This window comes from Odocoileus virginianus, chromosome 10, assembly GCF_023699985.2.
Source record: "Odocoileus virginianus isolate 20LAN1187 ecotype Illinois chromosome 10, Ovbor_1.2, whole genome shotgun sequence".
In the NCBI taxonomy this organism is placed as follows: Eukaryota; Metazoa; Chordata; class Mammalia; order Artiodactyla; family Cervidae; genus Odocoileus; species Odocoileus virginianus.
In genome coordinates this window covers 30279942-30306677 of record NC_069683.1, presented here as the reverse complement: position 1 = coordinate 30306677, position 26736 = coordinate 30279942, and the positions used below count along the sequence as shown (strand labels likewise).

The 26736-nt window shown below is 49.7% G+C and overlaps 1 protein-coding gene across 7 annotated transcripts in view; it reads right to left on the bottom strand.

Moving 5' to 3' along the window:
- NUMA1 (nuclear mitotic apparatus protein 1) overlaps positions 1 to 26736 on the bottom strand; it is a 71048-nt gene that overhangs the window by 7871 nt on the left and 36441 nt on the right. For 6 of the 7 annotated variants that reach the window (XM_020883833.2, XM_020883832.2, XM_020883829.2 and 3 more), the window contains exons 2-15: positions 23883 to 23956; positions 18438 to 18523; positions 13630 to 13709; positions 12245 to 12327; positions 11430 to 11510; positions 9771 to 9858; positions 8373 to 8493; positions 7672 to 7829; positions 7263 to 7380; positions 7069 to 7186; positions 6627 to 6767; positions 5166 to 5288; positions 1616 to 5014; positions 1136 to 1177 (exon numbers count right to left, since the gene is read on the bottom strand). In XM_020883833.2, the coding sequence (XP_020739492.2) occupies positions 1136 to 1177; positions 1616 to 5014; positions 5166 to 5288; positions 6627 to 6767; positions 7069 to 7186; positions 7263 to 7380; positions 7672 to 7829; positions 8373 to 8493; positions 9771 to 9858; positions 11430 to 11510; positions 12245 to 12327; positions 13630 to 13709; positions 18438 to 18523; positions 23883 to 23924 (4680 nt within the window). In that variant the 5' untranslated portion in view covers positions 23925 to 23956. The remainder of the gene's footprint in view (positions 1 to 1135; positions 1178 to 1615; positions 5015 to 5165; positions 5289 to 6626; positions 6768 to 7068; positions 7187 to 7262; positions 7381 to 7671; positions 7830 to 8372; positions 8494 to 9770; positions 9859 to 11429; positions 11511 to 12244; positions 12328 to 13629; positions 13710 to 18437; positions 18524 to 23882; positions 23957 to 26736) is intronic. The other variant, XM_070473302.1, reaches the window with a different exon arrangement.

The window sequence follows — 26736 nt, the reverse complement described above, 5'->3', positions numbered from 1 at the left end:
CAGCCCCAACCTTCCCACGGCGGGACAGGAACACAGGACCCAGTCTACAACACCAGCAGACACACTCAATGACTACCCACCCCCGCCCAAGAAACTGCCAGAGCAAAAGCCCAACTGCTCAGACCTCTCCCCAATATCCACAGGCCATTAGGGCTGGCGCTAGCAGTGTGGTGGCTGTGATTAGCATGGGTCAGGCGGCTGGGAAGACGAGAGCAGGGCAGCACACGTATTCCACACCCACCCCACCCCCACAGAAAGGAAGGGCTTGGGGAGGAAGGGGACTAGAGGGCGAATGGCAGCCACAGACGCTCCTGGCTCCCCTGGGCTTTCTGGGAGCTCAAGCACGATCAGTGAAGGCAAAAGGCGGGAGCTCCATTGCTAACTGTTTGCTCTTCCATCTGACCTTCCCCATCATCTCAGGCTCCCTGGAGGAGGGGATGGGAGGAGAGGAGGGCCCACCTCCTCAGCAGGCCCCAGATGATGGGGTAGGAAAGGGGGTGGAAGAAGGGGGCACCCATTAAATGCCAGTTTGATAGCTTTAATGTCTAGGGCAGCACAGAGTAAGGGTGAGGCAGTCAGACCTCACCTCCTCTCAACCTTGGCCTTCCTGCTCCCAGACATCTCTATCTTATGCTGGGGGTTAAAAACCCCAGAGGGTGATGGGCAGGGGTCCTGAGCTCTCGGCCCTGCTAATCTGTGGGGGCCGCCTGGCACATCACCTTTCTGGCTTCTGCAGGAAAGAAGGGAGCTGTGCTATACCAGGCCTGTGGCCAAACTGCAACAAGTCCCCACAGCCAAGTACCCAAACTGGAAGTAGGACTTGGGAGGTCTGGGAGTCCCGAGGGCAGGCTGTCTCTAGCCCTGGTACGGGAAAGACGAAGCCTGCCTTACCCCTCGTCCCTGACAGACGATGAGAGTACAGACGGGTGGAGAGGCCGACCTGGGATGGGTGGGGCGAGGCCTGAGAGGGCCCAGCACACCGCACTCCGGGACGGCCTGGGTTCCACGGCGTGACCCTGCCCCTTCACAAACAGTTCACAACAGGAGCCCACGGAGGCAAGCTGCAGCCGGGGTCATGCACCGAGACCAGTCACCGCTTAAGCAGCCAGCATTTATCGAGGACCTCAGGCATTACCTGCTTAGTCTGCTCGCTCTGAAATAACTCTAGCTGCTCCACCTGTGCATGGGGGAGCAACGGAGACAGCGTGAGATGGGGGCCCAAAAGGCACCTGCCCTGCTCCCAGGCTGACCTCACCGAAGCTCTGATCTACCCCCAAGGAACCAGATGTCTAGTAGCCTCTTTAAATGCCATCTTGGCTCATTCGAGGCCCCAGTGACTCTTGGGACCTCCACTGTAAGTGTGCCTCCTCATGACAGGGTGCCTCAAGGGGTTGATGGCTTTCACAGCCTGCCTCACCAGAGACAGAGCCTTCGGGGAAGGGGAGACTACTGAGAGTTTCTGTAGGCCAGCAGGGGCCACAGACGACCTGCACTAGCAGCCACCTCTCCTCCTGCCACCCAGACACTCTGGAATCACGTGGGGATCAGAGGCCGGGGAATGTTGGAGGGATGATGTCCCTGCCTCTCCAGGGGTGAGGCTGAGCCAGGACCTCACCTGGGCAGTGAGTTTCTGCCTCTCCTCCTGGAAACGCTGTCTCTCCTCCAGGACCTTGGCCTTGGCACCGTCGTACTTGGCGGTCATCACCTCCAGCTCCCGGGCAGTGCTCTGCGCTTCCCGCTGCATCTCAGCCAGACGGGTCTCAGCATCTGCACGCACAGCTGCCAGCTCCTGGCTGTACTTCTCTCGGGCCTGGTCCAGCTCCACTTCCAGAAACTGCCGGCCGAGGCTGGCTCGCTCGCCCAGCCCGCGGTTCTCCTCCGCCAGCAGGCCATGAGCCTTCTTCAGCATGCTCAGCTGCTCCGCATAGCTGGCCTTTTCTGCTCGCAGCTGCTGGGCCACGCGCTCCTGCTCTGCCACCTTCTGCCGCAGAGGCAGCAGCTCCCCGAGCTCGCGCTGGGCCCGCAGCAGCTCTGCCCGCAGCCCACCAGCCGCCTGCTTGCTCTGCTCCAGCTCCTCCCGGTGGCGCTTCTCGGCAGCGGCCTGCTCAGCCTGCAGCTGCTGGCACAGGTGCTTGACGGGCAGCAGCTCGCTCGCCAGGGCCTGCGTGCTGGCGTGCTCCAGCTGCAGGGCCGAGAGGGCCTGCTCCTTCTGGAAGAACTTCTCCTGCCAGGCCTTTAACTCTTGGCCCAGCTCCTCTGCTCGCTCCGCCTGTGAGGCCAGCTCCTGCCGCAGGCTCTCAGAAGCCACCCGCTGCTTCTCAGCCTCCTCCCGGAGGGTCTGGACCTCCTCGCGCAGAGCAGAGCTGCGCTCCGCGGCCCTGGCACTGCTGCTGGCGGTTTCTGCCTGGAGCAGGCGCAGCCGCTCTTCCAGCTTCTGACTCTTCTCCGACTCGGCGACCACCAGCCGCTTCAGCTCCTTGCTCTCGCCCTCCTTCTCCAGCACCTGGCGGTTCAGGATGGACACCTCCTCCTCCAAGCTACTGATGAGGCTGTTTTTCCTCTCAGCCTCCTGCTGACCCCGGGCCACCTGGGCCTTCCACTCGTCCTCAGCCTTGCCGTGCTCCTGGGCCTTGGCACGGAGGGTAGCCAACTCCCTCTGGGTTGAGGCTAGGGCGTCCTGATTGCTCCCCAGCTCCTGGGCCTTCTGTTCTAACTGGCCCCGCAGAGTCTTCAGAGTACCAGTCTGCTCTGCGTGGGCGGCGCGCTCAGACTCAAGGCTGTGCTCCAGGCTGGAGGCCTTCTCCTGGTACTCTCGGGCCTGCTGTTCCAGCCGGCTCACCTCTGCCTGCAGAGCCTGCAGTTCAGAGCCTTCTGGCTCAGTCTTTCCAGTAGCCTCGGACTGGGTTCGCAATCCAGAAGCGTCTTCTCGGCTGGCTGTCCCGAGAGACTGTGGGCGCCCCTCCTCTTTCTTGGCCAGCTGTTCTTTCAGTCGCTCCACAGTTTGCTGAAGCTCCTTCAGTGCTGCCCCTTGGGCTGCCTCCTGCCCACGAAGCTTGGCCAGTTCCTGGTCCATCCCCTCCTTTTCCCTCAGGGCCTGGGCCAGTGCCTCCTGCAGGGCAGCAAACTCCACACGCTGCTCATTGAGTGCATTCTGCAGCCGCATCTCCAGCTCCGCCTTGGCGGCCTTCTCCAGGGCAAGGTCGGCTTGAGCCCGGCCCCGCTCCTGGGTCAGCCGCGCCACCTCCCTCTCCTGTTGCCCACGCTCCTCCTGCTGCTGCCCCTGGCTCTCCATCAGCGCGGCCCGCAGCCTCTCCAGCTCGCTGCCCATCTGCTCAGCCTCACGCTCCATAGCCTGCAGTGCTGCCTGCGTGCTGCAGAACGGGCGTCCCTGCTGCTCCTCTAGCCACTCCGACTCTCTGTCTCCTGCCCTGGGCGGCTCCTTGAGCAGCTCCGGTGAGGCCGTCTCCGGCTGCTCACCCGCCTTGCGCACCAAGGCCTCCAGGCGGGCCACCTCCTTGCTGGTGGCCGCCATCTTCTCCTGCAGGGTGGCCAGGTCAGTGGCGAGCTGCTGGGCCCTGCCCTCCTTCTCCTGGACCTGCTGCCGGGCCCTGGCCAGGCTGGCGTGGAGCTGAGCCAGCTCGTCCTGCTGCCGGCTGATCTGGAGCTCGCTGTGGGCCTCGATCCCCACCACCTTCTCCTTGGCCTCCTGCAGCTCCTGGCGGGCCTTCTCGCATTCCTCCTTCAGGGACATCAGCTGTTCCTGGAACATGGCGCCATACTGCGCCTCTTCCTGCTGGCTGTCCTCGTACCGCTCACGCCAGGTGGCCGCCTCCTTGACCAGCTGCTCACACTCACTCTCGGCCTCGCGCTGGGAGGCGACAGCCTCGGCCAGCTCCTGCCGCAGGGCTTCTGTCTTAGCCTGATGGGCCTCCCCAAGCTGCTGTAACCGGGCCTCCAGCCCCTTGCGTCCAGCTCTCTCTTCTTCCAGCTCCTTCTGTCCCTGCTTGTGCTGCTCCACCAGGCTCTGTGTCTCCGCCTCCAACCTGCAGATGCACCGCTGCTGCTCAGCCAGGGTGTCTGCGGCCCTGCGCTTCTCCTCTTCCAAGCTGCCTGTGGTGGCCTTCAGGGACTCCTCCAGGGCCCGGACCTGCTCCTGGAGCTGGGCCTTCTCCTGGGCCACACCTTCCCACTTGGTTGCTTTCTGCTGCTCAGACCTCAACTGGGCCTTCAGCTCTGCCACCTGGGCCTGCGCCTCACTCTGCTCCTGGCGGGCTGCCTCAACATGGGCACGGAGTTCCTCCACCTTCTGGCTCAGCTCCGCCTTCTCCTGCTGGGTCTGTGTCAGCAAGGCCTGGGCACCATCTTGGGCTTCATGGGCGGCCTGCAGCTGCTCTTGTAGGACCTCCAACTTGGCAGCCTTCTCCTTCTCCACTGATCCCAGCTGCTGGAGGGCCGAGTCTCTCTCCCGGAGAGCAGCTTCCCGCTCCTCGGCCGCAGCAGCCAGTTGCTGGGCCTGATCTCTCCGGGTGGCCTCCTTCTCTGCAGCGGCCTCTTCCAGCTGCCGCTCCTTCCGCTCCAGGCTGCTGCTCAGCTGCTCCACCTGCTGGCGGAGGCCCTGGGCAGCCTCTTTCTGCTGCTGGAGGGTCTGTGTGAGCTCTGCCTGCTCCGTCTGGGCCTGTTGCTTCAGGCCGGCCAGCTCCTCATCTCGCTGCTGCACGGTAGTGTTGAGGGTGTCCAGCTCAGAGGTCAGTGTGGCCACCTGGGCAGACAGCCGGGCCACCTGAGCCTGAGAAGCCTGCTCCAGCTCCTCCTTGGCCTGGCCGAGGCTGGACAGGGAGCCCTGCAGCTCAGCAATTAGGCCGGCCAGCTGCTGCTTTTCTTCTTCGAAATGGCTCCGCTCGGCGAGCAGCTTGGCTTCCCGCTGGCCCCGCTCGGTCTCCAGTGCCGCCACCCTGGCTTGAAGCTGGGTGTTGTCTGCAGCGAGGGTGGCTGCCTCTTGCTTGAGGGTTTCCAGCTGGTGAAATAAAGAGACAAACAGGGATCAGCATGACTCCTCCATGCCCTCTGCTCCTCTGGGGATTGAAGACCACCAGGAACCTGAACATGGAGTACACGGGTCAGCAGCCACCCCAGCCCACAGGTGTCACCACTGCCCGAGTCCCTACCTGCAAGACGTCGCCCAGCACCTCACCCTTCTCCTGGGGTGGGTTCTCCCGCAGTTGGGCCAAGTGTTCTTCCAGCTGTGAAAGCTTTCCCTGAAGGATTTCGTTCTTCTCTTCAAGGCATTTCTGGGAGTAAATGAGAGCCCCAGGTTAACAGAAATGAAACAGGTACCAGCTTGCCACACAAGCCCTCATGAGCATCAACAAAATGTTATTATCCCATTACCCTGATGCTGAGAGGGACTGGGGGCAGGAGGAGAAGGGGACGACAGAAGATGAGATGGCTGGATGGCATCACCAACTCGATGGGCATGAGTTTGAGTAAATTCCAGGAGTTGGTGATGGACAGGGAGGCCTGCCATGCTGCGATTCATGGGGTCGCAAAGAGTCGGACACGACTGAGTAACTGTACTGAACTGAACCCTGTTACCAAGATCTCCTCTGGCCCCGATATAGGGGAAAACTGGCAGAAACCAATGGAGATCTGACTTACCAGCCCCAGTCCCAGGGCTGAATTAAGTTGGGTGACCTGCTCATTTCTTCTCCAAGACTGAATTTACTTAAAATTTCCTCACTGTATACCCTTCCTCAGTCATGTCTTGGCTCTCAGGAGTATCCAAACACTCATCAGCTTAAAAATATCCTGACTGTCCGAATACCAACAGCAGCAGCAGCCACAGAACCCCCTGGTCCCCTGCCCCTCTTCACCCCACTGTTCACTAAACAACTACAATGGGCCAGGGCCTGTCTGAATCTACCCAACAGATCAGGAGGTAGAGACTACCATCCCTATTGTTTTTACAGAGTAGGAGTCCAAAGCTGACTAGTTAAGTGCCTTGTCCAGGGGCTACATGGTTACTAATACATGGCAGAGCTGGGTTCTTAATAGCAACAATAATCTCAGCAACTTCACTTCGTATCAGACAATGTGTGTTCAATGCTCTATCTGCATTATCTTACAACAGATGATAAGGCAGCTACTAATTCTTTTTCCCATTTTAGGGAAAAGATGCTTAGAAAGAAGTCAAGTAACTTGTCCAAGAGGCCACACCTGTAAACAGCAGAGCCAGGACATACAGGTGTACTGAATCGAAGCCCATTACAGTACACTATTAAGCCTTGAAGAGTAGTCAGCATAATTCCCAAAGGTCCCAAAGTGAAAAAGTGAAGCCGCTCAGTCGTGTCCGACTCTTTGTGACCCCATGAACTGTAGCCTACAGTTCAAGGGATTTCCTTCTCCTTCCAAGGGATTTTCCAGGCAAGAATACTGGAGTGGGTTGCCATTTCCTTCTCCAGGAGATCTTCCCAACCCAGGGATAGAACCCAGGTCTCCTGCGCTGCAGGCAGATGCTTTACCGTCCGAGCCCCCGGGGAAGTCCAAAGGTCCCACAGAGTGGGAAGTGGTATTCAGCTTTCAGCATGTGGTCAAGACCGTGGCCCTGACTTCCCGAAGCAGAGGGCTACCTTGTCCTGCAGGGCTGTGCCGAGCTCCTTCTCCAGATGCGCCTGCTTCTCCATCCACTCCTGAGTGGCCCTGCTGTGCTCTTCTGTCAGTTCATTGAGGGCCCCCTGGAGTTGCTGCAGGTGACTGGCAAACTCCCGCAGCTGAGACAGACAAGAGGGAACCCCCATCACCCAGGGTCAAAACTGCCAGAGCCACTGCCGTCCGCCTGCTGAACTCCAGGGTCTGGATGGCTCCTGTTATCCTCCCAGCCCTCCTCAAGCGAAACACAACTAGTCACGCCTCTAACACAGGACTACTAATCAAAATTTACGGCCACTAGCCGGTCCCTGACAGTAGCCAATTAGGGAAGGAGGACATTCTCCTCAACCGCCTGGGGGAATTGTCCAGACCAACTCAGTCACACCGGGCTACCAGGTGCGGACCAGAAACCCCAACTCTCACCTTAAAGGAAAGGTCCCCATTCTCCTCAGAAAGCTGGTTAATTCTTCGATCCATCTGGCTCTTCTCTGTCTTCAGGTCCTGGCACTGCTTCAGAGTTTCGTGGAGCCGCACAGTGAGGCTGCGAGGGAGGGGGCGGTGAGGAAAGAGCACATGGCCGCTGCGCTGGGTGCAGAAGGACAGCAGGAGAACCATACCTCTCGTTCTTGCCACGCAGCTCCTCCAGCTCCCTGGGTTCCAGCGGACTGGCCGCCTGCTTCTCGTTGAGCTGAGTGAGGCGGTCAATGCGTTGCTGCATCATGGCTATCTGTGCATCTGCCCCGGAGGAGAGGAGAGGACTCAGCCCAGGACGAGGGGAGGAGCGAGGAGGGAGGAGGGAGGAGGGAGGGGGCAGCTGGTCCAGGGAAAGAAGGAGGGGGGGCGTGGATAGCACCAGCTTCCAGGGGGTCAGCCAATGGGCCCAGGGATGAGCTCAGCTCCCAGGCCAGCAGAGGAGACGACACAGGAGGCAGAAGGGCCACACCTCAGACAAGCCCAGCACCTTCCTAGATGAAAATCCCAAATGCCGCCCATCCACACACATCCGCCAGCGAGCCCGGTACCTACCCTTCTCGGTGAGGAGCTTGCGGTTCTCAGCCAACTCCAGCTCCAGCTCATCTCGATTGCTTCTCTCATCTGCAAGCTGCTTCTTTAGCCGCCTCATCTGGAACTGTGGGGTCTGCAAGATGTCACCCATGGGGGAGGCTGGAGAACCTGAGAGAAAGCTGAGGAAGGAGATGGCCCAGATGCCACGGTCAGAGCCCAAGAAGTAAGAGCGGAAGCAACCAACAACAGACGCGGGTGGTGGTGGGGACGGGCTCTATGGGTGTGCGCACAGGGGCAAGGCCCAAATACCTGGGTTCTGTCTGCAATGCTACCTCGTGCTTTATGATGTGACCTAGAGAAAGCTTCTCTTCTTTCTTCAAGTCTTAATTTCTCTATGCCTCCCCACCCACCACAGCTACAAAAGGAGGGCACTGTCTTTGCCTTTACAGAACTGCACTAAGAAAAGGGACTTTAGCCTAGTCTTCAAGAAAGCAAGAAATCCCATAAACAGGGACCAGTCTTTGACAGGCCTTTTGCCCAGGTCAGACCTCAACCAAGTCCCCCACTGATCCTGACATAGGGGAGGACGTCACAGGTCTGTAAGATACTCCAAGCTCTCTGATGACTCAGGGGCTGGTCAACAGTTTGGCCCCTTGGAGGCAGGGATCCGAGCGCTGGGTGTCAAGGGCCTCCCATCCTGGGAGAAGGGGCCCAGCACATACTTGTTCCCGCTGGAAGAGGCAACTTTCTGTAGCTCTAGGAAGTGAACCTCCCTCTTGGGCTGGTGGCTGGGTGGGGAGAGCTCTTCAGAAATGGTGCTGGAACGGGGGGAAGGGACAGGAGCTGGAGCAGAAGGAGCAGACAGGCCACAGAGAGGTCAGTAAGAGGTGGACAGATTTGCATCTTTATGCTACTTGAGAATTTGCCTTAGTGGGGATGAATCCAGACACTTATATGTCAGCTGCAGAGGAAGGCTGGGCAGAGCTTGAAGCCTGGGGTCTGGGTTATCCAGCAGTCAGTGCCCTAAGCCAAGGTACGGGGCTTCCCTGCCCAGATGACCAGTGCTATAAGGGCACAGAGGAGTGACAGAGTCCTCTGTGCCCAGAGACCGGACCCGGTGCTCACACTTTTCCCCTCAAGCCACCCTGAGCGGACTCCTCTCAGTCCCAGTGGCCTCTCAAGTCAGAGCCAGCAGCCTGCTCGCTGAAGCCCTCATTCTGAAATCGTGCACTGCCAGCATGACTTCTTTCTCAAAATCTCCTCTTCCCTTGGCTCTCATGGCAACCTTCACAAGGCCCTCCTACCTCTAACACCTGGGCTCCCTCTCCCTCGCCTGCTCCTTTCTCTCCCACCTGCCCACCAAGCCCCAGAATTCTGATGGGGCCTGCGTGCTCTGCCCACAGTGCCCAAGGCTTCAGTGGCCATCCATATACCAATGTGCAAGCCCACAGCCTGGCCCAGAGCCCTCTCCTGCATTCTACACTCATATCTGCAACATCTCCACCTGAAGTTGCTCACGGGGAACCTGAACACAAGGAACACCAAATTCAGCAGCTGGGTGAATGTGCCAAGACCCCCCACCCGACACCTGTCGTAGTTAGATGGCTCTTCCCCACAGGCAGTGCTCTCACTCTTTCTACTGTACTTCCACCAAGATGCCTGGTAGATTCAACACCTCCCTGTTCTAGCACTTTTTCCTCATCGTACATTCTGGTTTATGTATCTGTCTTCCCACCTAGAACATGAGCAATATGTAAGGAACAACAGTGTTCTAAGACTATGTACTCCCAGCTTGTAAGTCGAGAGTAATGACTGTTTAAACAACAAAAAACAAAACAAGATGAACACGTGGGTGGTGGGGTAAACCAGGAGAACCGACAGCAGACATGATCACTTACAAATGTCCTGCTGAGCTGCTGCCAGGCACGAGGAGGAGCTCTGTGGGAACTGGGATGAGGGCAACATGGCCAGAAGTCATGTCACTCCACGTTCCACACATTTCCTAAGCACCCACTCTGTGCCCTGTGTTGGGGCAAACCCCCAGAACTTCCTGACAACTCAGGATCCTAGCAGTCCCCAGCTCAGAAAAGACAAGACTGTCAGGAATGGCCCCTACGTACCTTTCTGCAAGAAGCTCTCCAAGTCTTCATTCAGGTTTAGCCCATCTTCATGGTCCAGCACAAATTTGAGAATGACGGCTAACTCAGCCTGGGCCACAGACAGAGAAAGAGCATCACTGAGGTGTTCGGGAGGCCTGCAGGGATGGAGGGCACCATCCTGGAGGTGCCCTAAGGATGTGCTGGAACCCATCCTTGCTCTCAGAGCCCCATGGTCCAGTCCAGAATGTTCCACCAGAGATGTTCCACTCTACTTGTCCCCAGCCCCTCATTTCCCCCAAAGACGCACCCAGGGTCAGATAGAGGTCCAAACTGACTTCACTCCTGACCATGAGATGAGAATAGGTAAGCAAAGCAACCCAGCCAGAAAGCTTTTACACACAACTCTATTGGTCCCTCCCAACTGTTCTCTGTCTTGAGTGAAAACACCTCCAGGGCTCATGCAGGGCTTAACCACCAGCTCAGCTGTAAAATCTTGCCTTCGCTGTCTGAATTCCAAAGCTACAGAGTTGATCTGACTTCCCTGGCCATTTTCCTTATTCCTTTAGAATTTCTTTCTACCAGGTCTATGATCAGCTTAGAGCAGAGAAAAGGTTAAAGGAAGGAAGAAGCCACTTGTTCCTCCCTCAGCACTACAACCCCAACCTGTGACAAGCCACAAGCTAAGTGAGTATGAGATGGGGTGACTCAACACTTCTACGACTAGGTGAAAGGCCACAGCTCTGCGGGCACTGCCCTGCCAGTCACTGACATTCCCCTCTCTGGCACCCCAGCGGCTGCTGCTCTGGGAAACAAAGCCCAGCCACTCATGCAGGAAGTGAGGACATCATCAGGACCTGCATGGCAGGCAGTTCCCTCTCTAATGAAGCGGATGCGCCCACTCCCCTTCACGTAGGGACGGTGCAAAGGAGGGGAGGGGGGAACCGCTCTGGGCTAGACTGTCACGACAAAGACATCCTCACTGATCTGTCCTACTAGAGGAAAGGAGGGTGAAATGGAGTGACAGTCTGTGTGAAACACCCACTTAAACATACAGAAGCACGTACATGAAGGAAGAATAATATCTATGTATTATCCAAAGACAGTTCAGGTACAGGTACAGTTAAACATATGTATGTGAAAAAAAGCTGAAAGTATATCCTTTAAAAGTTAGCAATTATTGCTGAGAATGCAATTACTAGCAACTGTTATTTCCTTCTTTGTGCTTCTTGGTATTTTCCAGACTTTCTATAACGAATGGCTAAAATCCCTGAAGGAAATCAGTCCTGAATATTCATTGGAAGGACTGATGCTGAAGCTAAAACTTCAATACTTTGGCCACATGATGCAAAGAACTGACTCATTTGAAAATACCCTGATGCTGGGAAAGACTGAAGGCAGGAGGAGAAGGGGATGACAGAGGATGAGATGGCTGGATGGCATCACCGACTCAATGGACATGGGTTTGGGTGGACTCCGGGAGTTGGTGATGGACAGGGAGGCCTGGCGTGTTGCGGGTCATGGGGTCGCAAAGAGTTGGACACAACTGAGCGACTGAACTGAACTGAAAACTACTATAACATAGTTTTTAAAAAGAACAATATATGTTATTTAGAGAAAAACAACTGGGATGGGGTGAAACATGGGCAAGCCTGTTGGGTGGGGTGGAGGCACAGGGCTTACCTGAATCTTGTACTCAAACTGCTCCCAGTCCCTGAGGCTCCTGGAGCTCATGGAGGAGTGATACAGGAGCAGCATGATCATCTAGAAGCCAAGCGGGAGGAGCCACTGAGCAGGGCTGTCTCTCTTCCCAGTCCCCAACCCCTGCCTTGTTCTGGGGACTCTGAGCTCTTCCAAGACCCTCTGAAAGCTCCTAGAATTCAGCAACCCCAGGCTGCTGCCCTTAACTGTATCAGGAAACACTTTTCTTTTTTAAAAATTTTATTTATTTATTTTAATTGGGGGCTAGTTACTTTACAATACTGTGGTGGTTTTTGCCATACACTGACATGAATCAGCCATGGGTGTACATGTGTCCCCACCTCCTGAACCCCCCTCCCACCTCCCTCCCCATCCCATCCCTCTTGCTCAAGGATTCAGTGCTCACTGTGCAAAAAGCCGGGAGCCAGAATCCCTGCACTCATGGAACCCAGGGTATGACACTTAAAGCATCCTCCATATGCCAGCACCCAGAAACAGAAGGGGGAGTGAACTGGACTGAGCTAAAAAGAAAAATACGACGACAGGCAGCTAAGGCCTGACTCTTGCCAGGTGTCCACAGAGGCCACAGTAATGGTCCAGTAAACCTCTTTGTCATTAGGATGGGCTAAAATCCTTGGCTGAATCAAGCCTCAGCTAGGTGGCTGCTTGGACCTACCACCAGCCTCCACAAGGCTCAGGAATAAAGCCCCCACCACTTCTGGGTTGAGAGAAGGCCCCTCTGCAGGCCCCTCTGGTGCCACCCTCTCACCCCCACCAGTTTTGTTTTCCACAGGTACCTTTGCTAGTTCCAGCTCTGAGCCCTCCATCACCTTCTGAACTGACACCAGGCATTCTGGAGAAGAGGGATGTTTTCGGTTTTCTGTAATGATAACAATGTAGAAAACAAGGTGAGTTTCCTGGGAACCATCCCTGAGATCATCAGAACACCCTGCAGTCAGAGGAGCAGAACGGCTGGTGGGGCCAGGAGATGACATGCACATTTCCACCTAAAGTTAGTTCTATCCTGGGTTAGTCCAAGGACTACAGGGACAGTTCAAGGAGAAAATGGGCTGGGAATTCACAGCAGATCTGGAGCCTGATGTAGCACTCACCCACCCACACACCAACTCCCCCTCAGCACCACAGAGGAGGAGCCCAGAGATTCCAGGTCACTGCAGAGTCTCCTTCCAACAGAGGGTGCAGAGGAAGCCTGCCTGCAACTGAGTCAGGCCAGGGTTGGGAGGAGGATACCAGCTTCTTATGCTGCCAGGGGGGCGGGGCTCCATTACTAATACCCTGCTTTATCTTAATCCATCATCACCTTTCTTATAATCCTCTTGAGGTGGGGATGGCAGATAGCTCCTGGACCAAAGATGAGAACTGCGTCCATAGCTGTACGGGGAGGGGACTGAGAAGCACTGCGCTAGAAGCTCTGAGTGCATGCAATGCACTCAGCTCTCCGCTGTTCAGGTGCACCCGACTCTTTTTGACCCTGTGGACTGTAGCCCACCAGATTCTTCTGTACATGGGCTTCTCCAGGCAAGAATACTGGAGTGCTTGCCATGCATTCCTCCAGGGGGTCTTCCCAACGCAGGGATCAAACCTGCATCTCTATGTCTCACTGCATTGGCAGGCAATTTCTTTACTGCTAGCACCACCTGGGAAGAAGCTTTGCATGTGTCCTTTTTTACTCTGCAGATCAATCTTAACAGCAATTATTAATCATCTTCATTTTACAGACAGGGAGCCCATGTCCAGAAAGGTCACACAAAACAGTAGAAGGGCAAGACCTCATTCTTACCTGTCTGTGCCCCTATACCAAATCACTTAAGCAATTAATTTAGAGTTACCATGGGAAACTGTTCTCCCAGCAAGGGGAAGAAGGTAACATGGATCTTTCTGTCTCCTCGCAGTGGAAGGAATGGGAACCCAAGGTGATGAGTCCCCAAAATCAACCCCCTGGCTCTACCTGGATCCCAGACTCATACTCTGGGACTGCAGGGATACTCTCCCCCAACTGGTGCAGGCCAGACCCAGAGAAGCCGCTCCGGCCACACTCATCTCGGTGGCACACAGTGGGCGGCCTCAAGCCTCTGCCCCTCCCGACACCTGAGACCTGGTTCTTCTGGCCGCCTGAGCCCCAGGAAGCAGCTCCTTCCCAGCCAGAAAGAAAGGTGCTTACTCTGCAGAAAACTGCACACAAACTCCAGTCTCTCGGGCACTGGTCGCTGCAGGATTTGCTGCCCCTCATCAGTGCCAAGGCTAGAAAAAGAACAAGTGTTAGAACCAGAGTACTTGGCCAGCCTTCCCTCCTGGCTACTGCATTACCTATCACCTTCCCATCCCTTCAGGCTGGGTCTGTGTTGGATCTGACTGAGAAACCGGCCACGCGCTGGAGGCAGGGGAGAAGACAGAGACACCATTTACCCTGAAGGAACTGTGTGGTGGCTGAGAAGTGGGGACTTGAGGCCTGAGGCCCTCCTGGAAAAGACGGCACTCTGCCACCCCATTTGTGAATATGGGAAAGCTCTGTGGGAAGCGAGCTGAGAGGCGATGGAGGCAGCATAGATGGATAGGAAGTTGGGGTCAATAGTCCGGAATGGCTCACGTGTAAAAGGGTCAGGACGCCTGGGAACACGTGACAAGAGGACAAGTGCGGGAGGACTATGTACGCAGCTAGAGTGAAACAGGACTATGGAAACGGGAAATCAGATCCAAGAACTGAAAGAGCAGGCGGGAACAAGGCTCTGAAGTGACACGGCAAAGTTCAACACTCACTAGGCTGAAGGCTGAGGTGGCCTCCGAGGGGCCAGGCCAAGGGACAATCACTCTTGATCTGTGACCTTCCCAATGCTGGTTTAAGTGGAAAGGTGAGCAAAGTGTGAAGAGCAATGACGGCAGGGAGCAGCAGGGGGCGCTCTCATACAGGCCTGGCCCCAGCCCCTCTGGCTAAGGGCAGTTCCATTTTCAGAAGTGACTACCCTCATTTAAAAGTTAGAAAGTTGACTTTTCTATCTAGGCTATAGCTGAAGATACTGACTAAAAGGCCTCTTGTTCTTCAGATCCCACATCTCCAGGTTTCAGTCAACTTTCCAGAGGGCAGGGCAGACTTGAGAATCCCCCTGCAAAGCACAAAAGCATCCCAGCCAAGACTGGGAGTTACTCCCTCCAGCTACGGAGTGATTACAAAGGCTTCTTCCAAGGGAATCCCCACAAGCAGCACTCTGGGTAGCTGGTCTGTGATTAGGGAAACCTACAAATTCCTTCAGAGATGCTAATCTCCTCACAGACTCCAAAAGAGCCATCCTCCCTACCCACCCACAATCTGGAATGTTGTGACTGCCTCATCACAGAGTAGTAATTTACCTAAGTGTATTCCATTTGATAAAAAAAATAAACACAGTACTTCAGTTAAATGTTTGAGAAATACTGAGTTAAACCCAACTGAACATTTTCTAAAGAAGAAGGAATAATAGGCATTATTTCCTAAATATATCTGACCACAAAACCCATTTTTTTCCAACTGAGCCCCTGAGATAGTATAGTTGCATGGAACATGCTTTGGAAAACTCTGGTTCTGGGGAAATACAACCCATCCTTTAAGAAGACTGCATTCAAGTCTCATCTCTGGCAGGAAGCCAAACAGAACCACTGCTAGTCATGTCTCCCCCTTCTTCTCAGGCATTCCGACAACACTCACAGACCCCCGCGCATCATTTATAAGTGACCACTCTGTGTGAGCTGAAAGATAGGAATACAGCAGGTGCTGAGTACATATGGGCTGACTGACCGATGAGGAATGCTTTTAACTGGGATGAGCAGAGGTCAACATCAGTAAGGCAAATATCAGGGCTTTAAAGTTTTCTGGGAAAAATACCTCCACTGAACTTCGATTTGCAAGCCTCACAGATATCAAAGAGATGGGATAGCCTATTTGGTTGAGGCTATTCACACACAGAAAAATGGAGAAACTTGTCAGAGGGTTGACTCTAATGAATTTTCCGAGAGAGAAAGCCAAGTGGCCAAGGAACAAGCATTTGCTCACTTCCCAGAGCTTCTATCTGCCGCCCGCCCAGCCCTCCTCCACTCTTTCCCTGAGAACCAGGTGTCTGATTTCTGTTAGCAACAGTAGGAGCATCACAAACGAATCAGCCAGAACACATTCACCAGTAACGTTTTCCCAAAGAAGGCTGGTCAGCATCGCCCTGTATCTGGGGTGAAGATGAGGGTTACCCTGGGATTTCAATAGCACTTCTATCCAAGACACACTCTCTCTCTCTCCCCACTGCTACTCCTCTCCCCACCTGTCTCTTCTCATCTAAAGCTCAGGCAGCACCTTAGAAAATAACTTGGAAAATGGGCATCTTGAATTTTTGACCTGCCTTATGCAAATTTCCCACTGGGTTATAAACTTACAGTGGCTAAACCAAGGATATACATCCTTACCCCTGGACACATCTACAGCTCTTGTCATCAGGCAAGGAAATTTATCTCCTCAAAAGCAAAAGTTTGATCCATCCATGCTGCACACTATTATCTGATACAATGAGGCAAGTCACACCTGGCTGCCTCTCCTTTGGTGATGTTAAAGTTAAATTGTAGGTTAGGTATTGCCAGCCTAATGGTTTTACTGGCCATTGATGTTAGTTGCCTAGATCTGCTACTTTCATTAGGGTTTGCAAAATGGTTGTTACATTACGAGTTATAAAAGGCTGACTTACAGGTGATACACAACTCTATCTATGAAGTACCCTTGAAAAAAAACCTTAAAGCTAATTAAATTTAGATCTAATTACCAGTTTATAGGCAACTAGGGGAAGAACAAGTTAAGCAGTACCATGATGATGCAATTAACAAAGGTCAGAATTTAAGAAAGTCTACAAGATCCAAAAAAAAAAGAGAGTGGGGTGTAGAGGTAGAAATGAGTAGGAAACAAGACTGGAAGGAAGAGATGGGCCCCTGATGAAAGCTCTGAATACCCAAACTGAAGTTTTTAGATTTCAATCTCTTGGCAATGAAGAGTTGCTGAGGTCCATGAGCTGTTGAGCACAGTTTTGAAAGCAGGATGGAGGAAGGTCCTGAGATCACACTACAGGGATACCCAGGACTAAAGATAGGTTAGAGAAGAGTGAAGTCATGAGCGTCTGGTATCCAGAATGAGGCAGAGGAAGGGATGTGAGAAATCTCCTGAAAGGACAAACTGAGAAGATGGTGACATTAGAAATCAGTATCCAGGTGAGGGGAGAATTCAAAATGATGTTGAAATTTCCTGTGTCTGGGTAACCAGGAAAGAAAATGGTGTTGTTCAGGAATTCCCTGGCAGTCCAGTGGTTAGGGGTCAGCATTTTCACTTCCAGGGCCCAGATTCTATCCCTGATCAGGGAACTAAGATCCCACAACCCATGCAGTACAACCAAAAGAAAAGGAAATGGCAGTGTCTGTACCAAAATAAGAAATACAGTGACCTCCTTCACTAAGGCAGGTGGGCCAGTCAGAGCCACAGGGACCTTTAAGAAATCATATTAGACATCTCATTATTAATATAAATCTCAAAAGATTAAAAAAACAAAAAAACCCACTCTAGTAAACACATCTGTCGTAGGGACACTCAGCCCCACTAGAATATCAACTACATGTTCATTCACTCATTTTCACCTAACAAACATTAATTAAATTCTAATCACTGCAAAGTCCTAAGTTAGGTGTAGAGGACCTGAAGATGAATTAGACCCAGACCCTGCCCTTCATAAGCTCAGTTCTACCTTGTTTCCCTGTCAATGAGCTGCTGCCTATAAATGCTGCCAACCTGCTTCACAGAGATGCTGAATTCCTGACACTAGTTCCTACATGCTGTGTGTGGATACAACGCATACAGGTGCATACATGATCAGTCGCTCAGTCGTGTCTGACTCTTTGCGACCCCATAGACTATAGCCCACCAGGCTCCTCTCTCCATGGCATTTCCCAGGCAAGAATACTGGAGTGGGTTGCCATTTTCTCCTCCAGGAGATCTTCCTGGCCCAGGGATCGAACCTGTGTTTCCTGCATTGCAGATTATTACTGAGCCACATGAGAAGCCTCAACACTTCAGATCTTGGTCTGGGGGACTCAGCATCTATTATGCTTTCCTTTAAACTGGGAAAGTCTGTCTTCTCCACTGTCCCCCCCCAATTCCTTACATCATGGTTTGCCTATACTTTTGCCCATAGCACAAAGAAGTAAAAGGCCAGTCAGTCTGCCCTTCATAATTCCTTAAAGCTGAGGGTACAGGAAATAAGATGAACCATATAAGCTTTAAAAAGATAAATACAGGTCATGGCTTGACCCATCTTTGCTGGGCTCCAGAAAGGTGAGACGAGAGGAGGCCCCACTCCACTCATTTCTCAAATAACTGTGAAGTTCAAAGGAAATGTGCGAAAGACACAGATATAAAATGAAGAGGCCTAAACTCAGATCTTGGCTGCATGACAACAAGCAGCTTATCAAATGCTAATTGACCTCAGAGAGTAAGTTAAATGAGGTAGGTGAAAACCCCAGAAATGCTCTATGGGTTAGAGAGGCACAAATCTGTGCAGGGCTAACAAGTTAAAAGACTTTTAGGTGCTGCTTCTTCCTCTCAAGTTTATGAGCTTCCCCTTTCTTCTTCCTGGCCCCACAGGTTGCAAAGAGGGCTTGTGAGGTAAGGATGACCTTGTGAGATAAGGATGAGGGCTACAGAAGACTCCTGTTGAGACAAGAGGACAGGGAACCTCGGGGCAGGCTCCCAGAGGTGTGAACACAGAGACCCGGCAGCTCTCCTACGAAAGAGAAAGAGCGAGGAAGCCTCAAGTCGAGACAAGAGGGAGACCTCTCTCGTAGAGACACAGTGACTGGAAGACATTCCAATCCTGTGGTGCTTTCTGGCCAACCAGGAAAGGAAACAAATGCAGTTCCCACCCCAGCCTACAGCTTTGCTAGACAGGCTGCAGGGGAAGGCAAGTGCAGACTCACATGCCGTCAATGATCCTGATGAAGACACCGCAGTCCTGGAGTTGCAGCACAGCCTCCACCGGGTCACCCAGGCGCAGACTGTTCACCTGCGAGGCAAAGGGAAGCACTCGGTGAAACCGTCGTTGGTGCAAGAAGCCCTGGGGTTTGCTCCTTTCCCCAGGTGGCGATTCTGCTTATTCTGAGTGCCTATGTGCGTCCTAAGTTGCCTCAGTCATGCCCGACTCTCTGTGACCCCCTGGACTATACCCCACAAGGCTCCTCTGTCTATGGAATTCTAAAGGCAAGAATACTGGAGTGGGTTGCTATTCCCTTCTCCAGGGGATCTTTCTGACCCAGGGATCGAACCCGCATGTCTCATGTCTCACTGCACTGGCAGGCAGGTTCTTTACCACTAGTGCCACTTGGGAAGCCCCTTCTGAGTGCCTATAGTTGCAGTGAAAGGAATACAGGAACAGGCAATTCTACGACTTTTAATTTCAGCAAAGGAATGTTGCTGTACCAACTCATCCACTAAAGGCCACCTGAAAGCTGCTCTCAGAGTCTTTCCTTTGGCTTCAACTGAATAAAAGCTTAAGTTCTCCTAGAATGTTCCAGCACTCAGGTGTATTTTAAATATGATTGGGCATAAACTGGTTCTAGAAAGAATGAAAGAAACTTGTGCCCCAAGAGAGGAACCTGAGGCAGGGAGTGAGGGGTAGGAAAAAGAAAGGCTTTTTTTCATAGCCCTTTGTATTTCTTGAATGTTTACACCTCAGATATTACAAAAATACAGCCCTTTGTATCTCTTGATTTTATAGCTCTTGAAATCTGAATTTTGTATCCATTCAAAGTTGATATTAAATACCAGGTATATTTTATATACCCCCACACAAATATAAAATCTCATAATTGATGCATTTTAAAATTCTTTCCAGACATGAAACTTTGGCTGAGGAAGGGAGAAACGATCAGAACACATGATAACAAAGAAAAAAGGAGGGAGGGAGGAAACGAAGAGCTACAAACACCAAAGAAAAACGTTTCAATTCAGATTCAATCACCTTTCTGTTCCTGGCCTTCAGGCAGGCATTCATCTAACTCAGTTAGTTCACCACCAGTCACACACAGATGAACCAGGTACACAGGTTATTCAACAAGCATGCATGGTTGACTTCTACAGGAAAACCTCATAAATTCCACTGGTACCAAGTGTAGAAGTCTGGGCTAAAGTTTACCTTTGCGGTACCTTATTAGGAAGGAAGGGTTTGCTAAGTCAATCAATCACATATGCAAGATTGAGGGAGAAGGGAGACATATCCTGCTTTACAGGATATAAAATCTTCAGAGTAGTGGTTATGTGCAAATGAGTAGATTCTATTAAATGTACTCTTTATTTTTTTTAATTGAAGTAGTTGATTTACAAAATTGTTAGTTTCATAGTGATTCAGTATTTTTGCAGATTATCCTCCATGGTGGGTTATTACAAAACACAGCAAATAATTCCTTGTGCTATGCAGTATATCCTTGGTGCTTATCTATGTAGTGTAGCAGTTAAGTCCCACACCCCTAATTTGTCCCTCCCCCTCAAATGTGCTCTCCAACAGGCACTAGGCCAGAGGCTCCCAGATGAGGATTTTGAATCCAGCTCCTCCGCCCACTAACTTGCCAGGAACATTTGTTACCAACTTTGTTTCTTCCTGCGCCTGTTTTCTCACTTGTCAAACTTACCTACCTTAGAGGGCCAGTGTGTGTTCAAATGAGATTGTTGATGAAAGAACATATTACCAAATAAGAGGACTAAATGCAAAGCACTATTACGGTTAATAAAAATTAAAATAATGAAATAGATCCAGCAATACTTTTACTTCTTAGTTAAATTAGCTGAGTGGACTGGAGAATCATGAGGATGAAAAAAAAAAAAAATCAGTGATCAGTTACAGAAATGATAGTACTTATTTCCACTAAATAATTTTATGTTAAGAACTTCTAAACAAATCTAAATTAGAGTGGATTGAAAGTAAAAAAAAATTTAAGTGTGGAATATAAAATAGAACCTTTCACTGGACTCTTAATCATTTATACCATCTTTGGGGGCGTGTGTGTGTATGTGTGTGCACACACTCTTAAAGATAATCATTTAGACTATCTTTAGGGGCACAGGTGTGTGTGCGTGAGCGCACGCGCGCACGTGTGCTTATCTAATTATAAAAGGCCAGTGTGAATTTTTAAAGAAGATTCTGAATATTCCAAGCCACAGTCCCTTCTATCTATTGAAAATGAAGAGACTACAATGACTTAAGCATCCAAAAACCATCTTCTTTTAATATCTGAACCTATGTAAAACATTCAAGGGCTGTGAATGCTTGTTCACTAACAAGATTGGAAAAAATCATACCAGTTAGCTGGTTTAACTTGAGGAATCAGGATTCATCTTATATCAACTAAGCAATAGTTTCTTTTATGGATATAAAAATATATTTCCTTCCTGTGCATTATTTTGCTCTCAAATGAGAAATCATTTGAAAGTTGAGGAAGCGGACAAGCTCCTTCATCTCTAGTCAGGATATAAAACGTGACAGAGGGCCAAGCTCACTGAAGAACCCAGAACTTCCTGTAAGGCTTCCAGGGTCATTTATGGTTGCTGAATCTTAAAGTTCCTTATATTCCCTACAACAATTTATTCACTAAAACTGCTGGAAACAGAATAATTTCAAGCCATACTTCAATTTAAATAAAATATAGGTTTATCTTTACATTAGAAAATAAATTATTAAAAACTTGGAAAACAAAAAACTCCACTCACTCTAGTATTTTAATACCTGTACTTCTAACATTTTGATTTATTTCTTTCTAGTCTTTTTTCTTAGGTCATTAAAAAAGAAATCGCTGTGATTGTCACATGCACGTGTCTGGGTGGATAACACTCTTCTCACTAACAAGTATTATTCCATGTTGCTACAGTGTTATAAAATCCACTTTAGCTGCCTAACTTGTGTTGAAATTGAAAAACTGTATCTAACTATATTTTAATATATTAATGCACATTCACTGTGATTTTTCAGAAAAGTATATAAGTATCTGCTGTTAAATAAAACTAGTCTTTTTTGTGTCTTCTCTGTAAAGGTAGTAGTCACTATAGTAGACTACTATAGTAGTCGCTATAAAACCAAGCCTAAAACCAATATAAATAAACTGATAAATTTAAAACAATGTAGCTGAAGGACCCCCTAAAGATCACTTAATCAACTCAACTAGGCACACAGAGACTACTCAACCAGTCTTTTCCCGGGGAAGAGGAGAAAGAGATAATGCTTCTAATACAGACATAAAACACTGAAATGTAAATAAAAAATATAAATATAAAACACCCATCTTAAACTATACAACTAAAATTTGCACCTATTTCAGAAGTTGAAGACTAAGAATGCACATTTTGTACACTAAACACATTATTTCTTGACTACAGATTTGACAGTGATTATAGAGACAGTTTTAGTAAATCCACCCTACTTGGAAATTAAACATTCATTTCCTAATTCTGTAATTTTTTTCTTAAAGTTGGCTCTTTAATTGGTCCTTTTTGATCAGTAGTTAGGGTGACTACTAAAATACCCTCTACCAAATAGCATGCCCAGGCAGTACTTTATTTACTTACTCATTTATTTATTTATTTATCAGTCATTCTGTGCAGCACATTTATTTATTTATTGGTCACTTTGTGAGGCATGTTTATTTATTGATTGGTCACTTTGTGTGGCGTGTTATTTATTTATTTATTTACTGGTCACTCTGTGTGGCATGCAGGACTTTAGTTCCCCAACCACATATCAAATCCATGCCCCTGCAGTGGAAGCATGGAGTCTTAACCACTGGACTGCGAGGGAATTCCCCCCGGTAATATTTTAATATTTTCTACAGACATTATCTCATATTCTCATAATAACGCCATGAGGCATTATTATAATTTCCATTTTTAAAATGAGGTGCTGAGAGGCTAAGTAACTTGTCCTGGGTCACAGAGATAAGTCACAGCAACGATTCTAAGCTGAGCTGTCTGCCTCTAAGATCCACGCATATCATTACTCTGTGTGGCTTCTTCTGTTTCTCTGTAGCTTTAAGTTCCCAATGCTCAGCATTATTTTTTCATTTGCCATTGTCTTAGGCAGAAGTATATGAAAAGACCTAGCAGAAGAATTTTGGTGAAGTAATCAAGAAGGCACTAGGAGAACAATGGAAGCTGACAGAAACACAGCAAAGAAAGCAAGGAGAACCTTGCCCTGAGATTAAAGGCCTTTCAAGACCAAAGTCCCTACACGTCAACGAAATTCAGCATCAATCCTTCTTCAGAAACATGAAAGGAAAAAAAAAGAAAGAAACATGCACAAGGAGGGTGCAAACATGGGTTCCCACGCTGTTTTGCAGCCACCTTCCCATCACTCAAAGTGAATATGTATCTCAGAGAAGCCTTTCCTAAGCTATACAAGTCAAGTCAGGGGTCACTTCTCAGCAGCGACATCATCAGAAATAATAAAAGTTAAATACCAAGGGGAGGGCTTCCCTGGTGGCTCAGTCGTAAAGAATCCACCTGCCAATGCAGGAGACATGGGTTTGATACCCAGTCCCAGAAGATCCCATGTGTCTCGGAGCAACTAAGCCCACGCAGCACAACTACTGAGCCCAGGAAGCGCGAGGACGGAGCCCCACACTGCAACAAGAGAAGCCGCCACAGCGAGCGCCCGCGCACCGCAACTGAAGAGCAGCCGCCTCTCATCGCTGCTGGAGAAAAAGCCCTTGAAGCAATGAAGGACAAGCACAGCCAATAGAGAAAGAAACAAATTTTAAAAAGCTGAAGGGAACTCAGCCATAAAAAGAACAAAATAATGCCATCTGCAGCAACAAGGATGGACCTAGAGGGTCTCATACTAAATGAAGTTAAGTCAGACAGTGAAAGACAAACACCACATGATACCATTTATATGTGAAACCTAAAAAGAGGCTACAAATGAACTTATCTACAAAACCAAAACAGAGTTACAGATGTAGAACATAAACTTATGGTTATACAAGGGGGTAAGGGGGGTGAGCAATAAACTGGAAGATTAGGGCTGACAAATACATACTACTATACATGAAATAGATAATTAATAAGGACCTACTGTACAACACAGGGAGCTCTACTCAATACTCTATAATGGACTATATGGGGGAAAAAACCTTAAAAAGAGTGGATATAAGTATTTGTGTAACAGATTCACTCTGCTGTACACCTGAAAGTAACACAACATCGTAAATCAATTTTACCCCAATTAAAAAAAAAAGCTAAGGGGAAAGGCAAAAGAAAACTGTGTTTTCTTTATCTGGAGAGGAGAAGACTCTACATAGCCCTGACTCCTAGAGAACTCCTCTCTCACCTCTCCCAAGCTTCCTGGAAAAGTATGGCACCCAAAGGAGAGGAAGATCACTCACCCACGTGAGGAGTGCAGCCGCCCGGGTGGCATGGAGCGTCATCTTGGTGAAACCAGACAGTCCCTCCGATGCACCTGGAACCCAAGAGAAGAGGCAGGACAGTTAATTACATCAGATATCCATGATGAAAGAAGGGGGAAATGGCTTCATTTACCAGCTCTACCAAGGCACCATGGGAGTTTTTAGAGAGCTCAGAGCATACATCAAAATTATTCTATAAAACATACAGTGTCATAGCTGACAATAAAGAACTCTGCATTTAATTCAATGTCCACAAGCTCTACATACAATCTTTCTGTCCCATAGAAAATACAACACTCAAAGTTGGACTTCAACCCTACTCTTTGGGACATGGTGCCCTTAAAACGTGGAACACACATGGTTTTTCAGACACACCTAGGTTTGAATGCTGATTCCATGTGACCATGCTCTTGTGACCTTGGACGAGTAGCATTAACTTTTTTTTTTTTTTTTTGAAAAGAGAAAAATGAGAGATTTATTATAAAATGCAAGGAAATACAGTTCTGCTTCACAGTAAGGCTTGCATCAGACTCATCCATGGCAAAATCATTACAGAAATCAATTTTACTCATTCCTTAACATCCTGTGAGTGAATGCTAAGTCACTTCAGTTGTGCCTGACTCTTTGAGACCCCACCAGGCTCCTCTGTCCACGGGATTCTCCAGTCAAGAATACTGAAGTGTGCTGCCATGCCATCCTCCAGGGATCGCCCCGACCCAGGGATCAAAACCATGTCTCTGATGCCTCCTGCACTGGCACATTAACTTCTTTAAGTCTCAGTTTCCTCACCTGCAAAATGGGATCTGCAAAAACCTCTCTAGGTTATTTACTGTGATGCTTCAAGATAAAACAGATAAAGCAAATAGCACAGTGCCTGGCACACAGTAGGTTTTCAATAAATGATCACTGTCCTTAAGCAAAAAGATTGATTTCTGGATCTTTCTGTAGGTACCCGAAGTCTGCCTAATTAACAATAACCAAGTCTTTGGGGAAAACCATCAAATTCTGGATTTTTATATCCCCCAAAGAAATGTCAAAGACATGGCTCAAATGGGAGACTGGATGAAGCCAAATCCAAGTCTGGCAGAGATCCCAGGGGACAGTTAATGAAAGATCAGGTACTTGTCCTGGTATTTTTACTCCCAATTTTCCTTTCCAGTGGGAATCTTCCATCTGTCTGCCAACCTGCTCAAGAGACCACACACCTGGTGACTAAATATTCCCCAACATCTCTTACCAGCTCCCGTAATTCCTACAACTCTTCATGAGAATAATCAGCCCCACCCCCCACATCCTACTGCCATGGGTGCCAAGTCTGTCACTACTCTAGTAGGAGGAACAAGAGTGGTAAGAGTCACATCACCTATAACTTTGCCCACATTATCAACATCTCCAAGGTGTGGGTTCTGTGGGACCAACACATGCTGAGTACTATCTGAATACAACGTGCTGGGGTAAGACACCATGCTTGTCCATAAGGAGCTCACTGTCTAGGGGAAAGAGATACATAAATCTGTTAATCCACTACCCATCATCTCTTAGGCCTTCCTCTGCAAGTGTACTCTGCTTAATAAAATCAACCAAAAAGGTTTTTTTCTTAGTCCTTACATATGCTCATCCTGTGCTGGAAGCTACATGGGAAATGGGAGACAATGACATGGTCCCTGCTTTGAGGGGCTTACAGAAGGAAGTAAAATTAAACATAGAAGACACACTAAATAATAGAAGAAAATAATTAAATGCCAAATATAACTAAATGCTAATTGTAATTAATTGCTTCCTGACCCTGCAAAACCCAATGTGATTCCACCTGCCATACAAAAGTCACAGTTTTGGAAATGAGCCAATTCACCCAGGTTTTGGCAAAAGCAAGTGCAGTAGTTAAGGGAGAGTTCTTAGGAGGGCAGAGAAACTAAGGGGCCTATGTATTCCTTGGTTTTGGATGACGTTCACCCAGTGTGGCCTATCTATGGGCACTGACTGCCTTGCTCCCTCGACAGGATGAAGGCAGATGGCCTCAACTGCTGAACTGCAAAAAGGCTTTTCTGGTGGTTAGTCAAAGTTATCATAAGGACCACACTTGGCCCTTGGAGTAAAGGCAGCAATGTCCAAATGCTATACTGGGGCTTCTTTAGGGCAAAATAAATAAATAAATAAAAGCTCAGAGCTATTCAGGAATAAGGGCAATGAGGCCCTGATCACCTCCTCATCAACTCCACTGCTGCCTCTCCAGACTTGCTGTCCTTTTGATAAGGCCCAAAACTGCAGTCAGAAATTGCATTTGCAACCGGAGGTGGATCTTGCCGCTTCTGAGAGATTCCACAGCTGTGTTGCTAAAAATGACCTGACCCACCTCTTCCCTTCATCTCAGAGGCAAAACACACAACCCTTATGTCCTCCCAGGGGAGCCTGTCTAATACTGGTCAAGGCCAAATGCCTTCTTCCGTGCTCCCCAGGCACAGGAACAGGCAGAATTCAATATCCAACATAAGGAAAGACCTTATCAAGTCAAATCCCACAGAGGGGCACTTTCTCAGAGACAGGACACTGGGGTGAGAGCCTTTAGGGCAGCTCAGTCATTCACTCACCTCTGGATATTGAATGACTGAAGCCAGTCGCACAGCTAGACCTCGGCAATGGGACTACAACTTTAAGCAGACCTTGGCTGGAACCCTAGGGCTCCCAGCCAGAGCACCATCCTCCACACCCTCCCCCTGAAATCTGAGGCAGGCCCCACCCAGAAGACTGGGTGATGGTGATGGAAAAACAGATCCCCACGATTGCAGCCTGGAACCATTTCACAGAAAGTTCTGCTAAGATTCACCCCCAATTC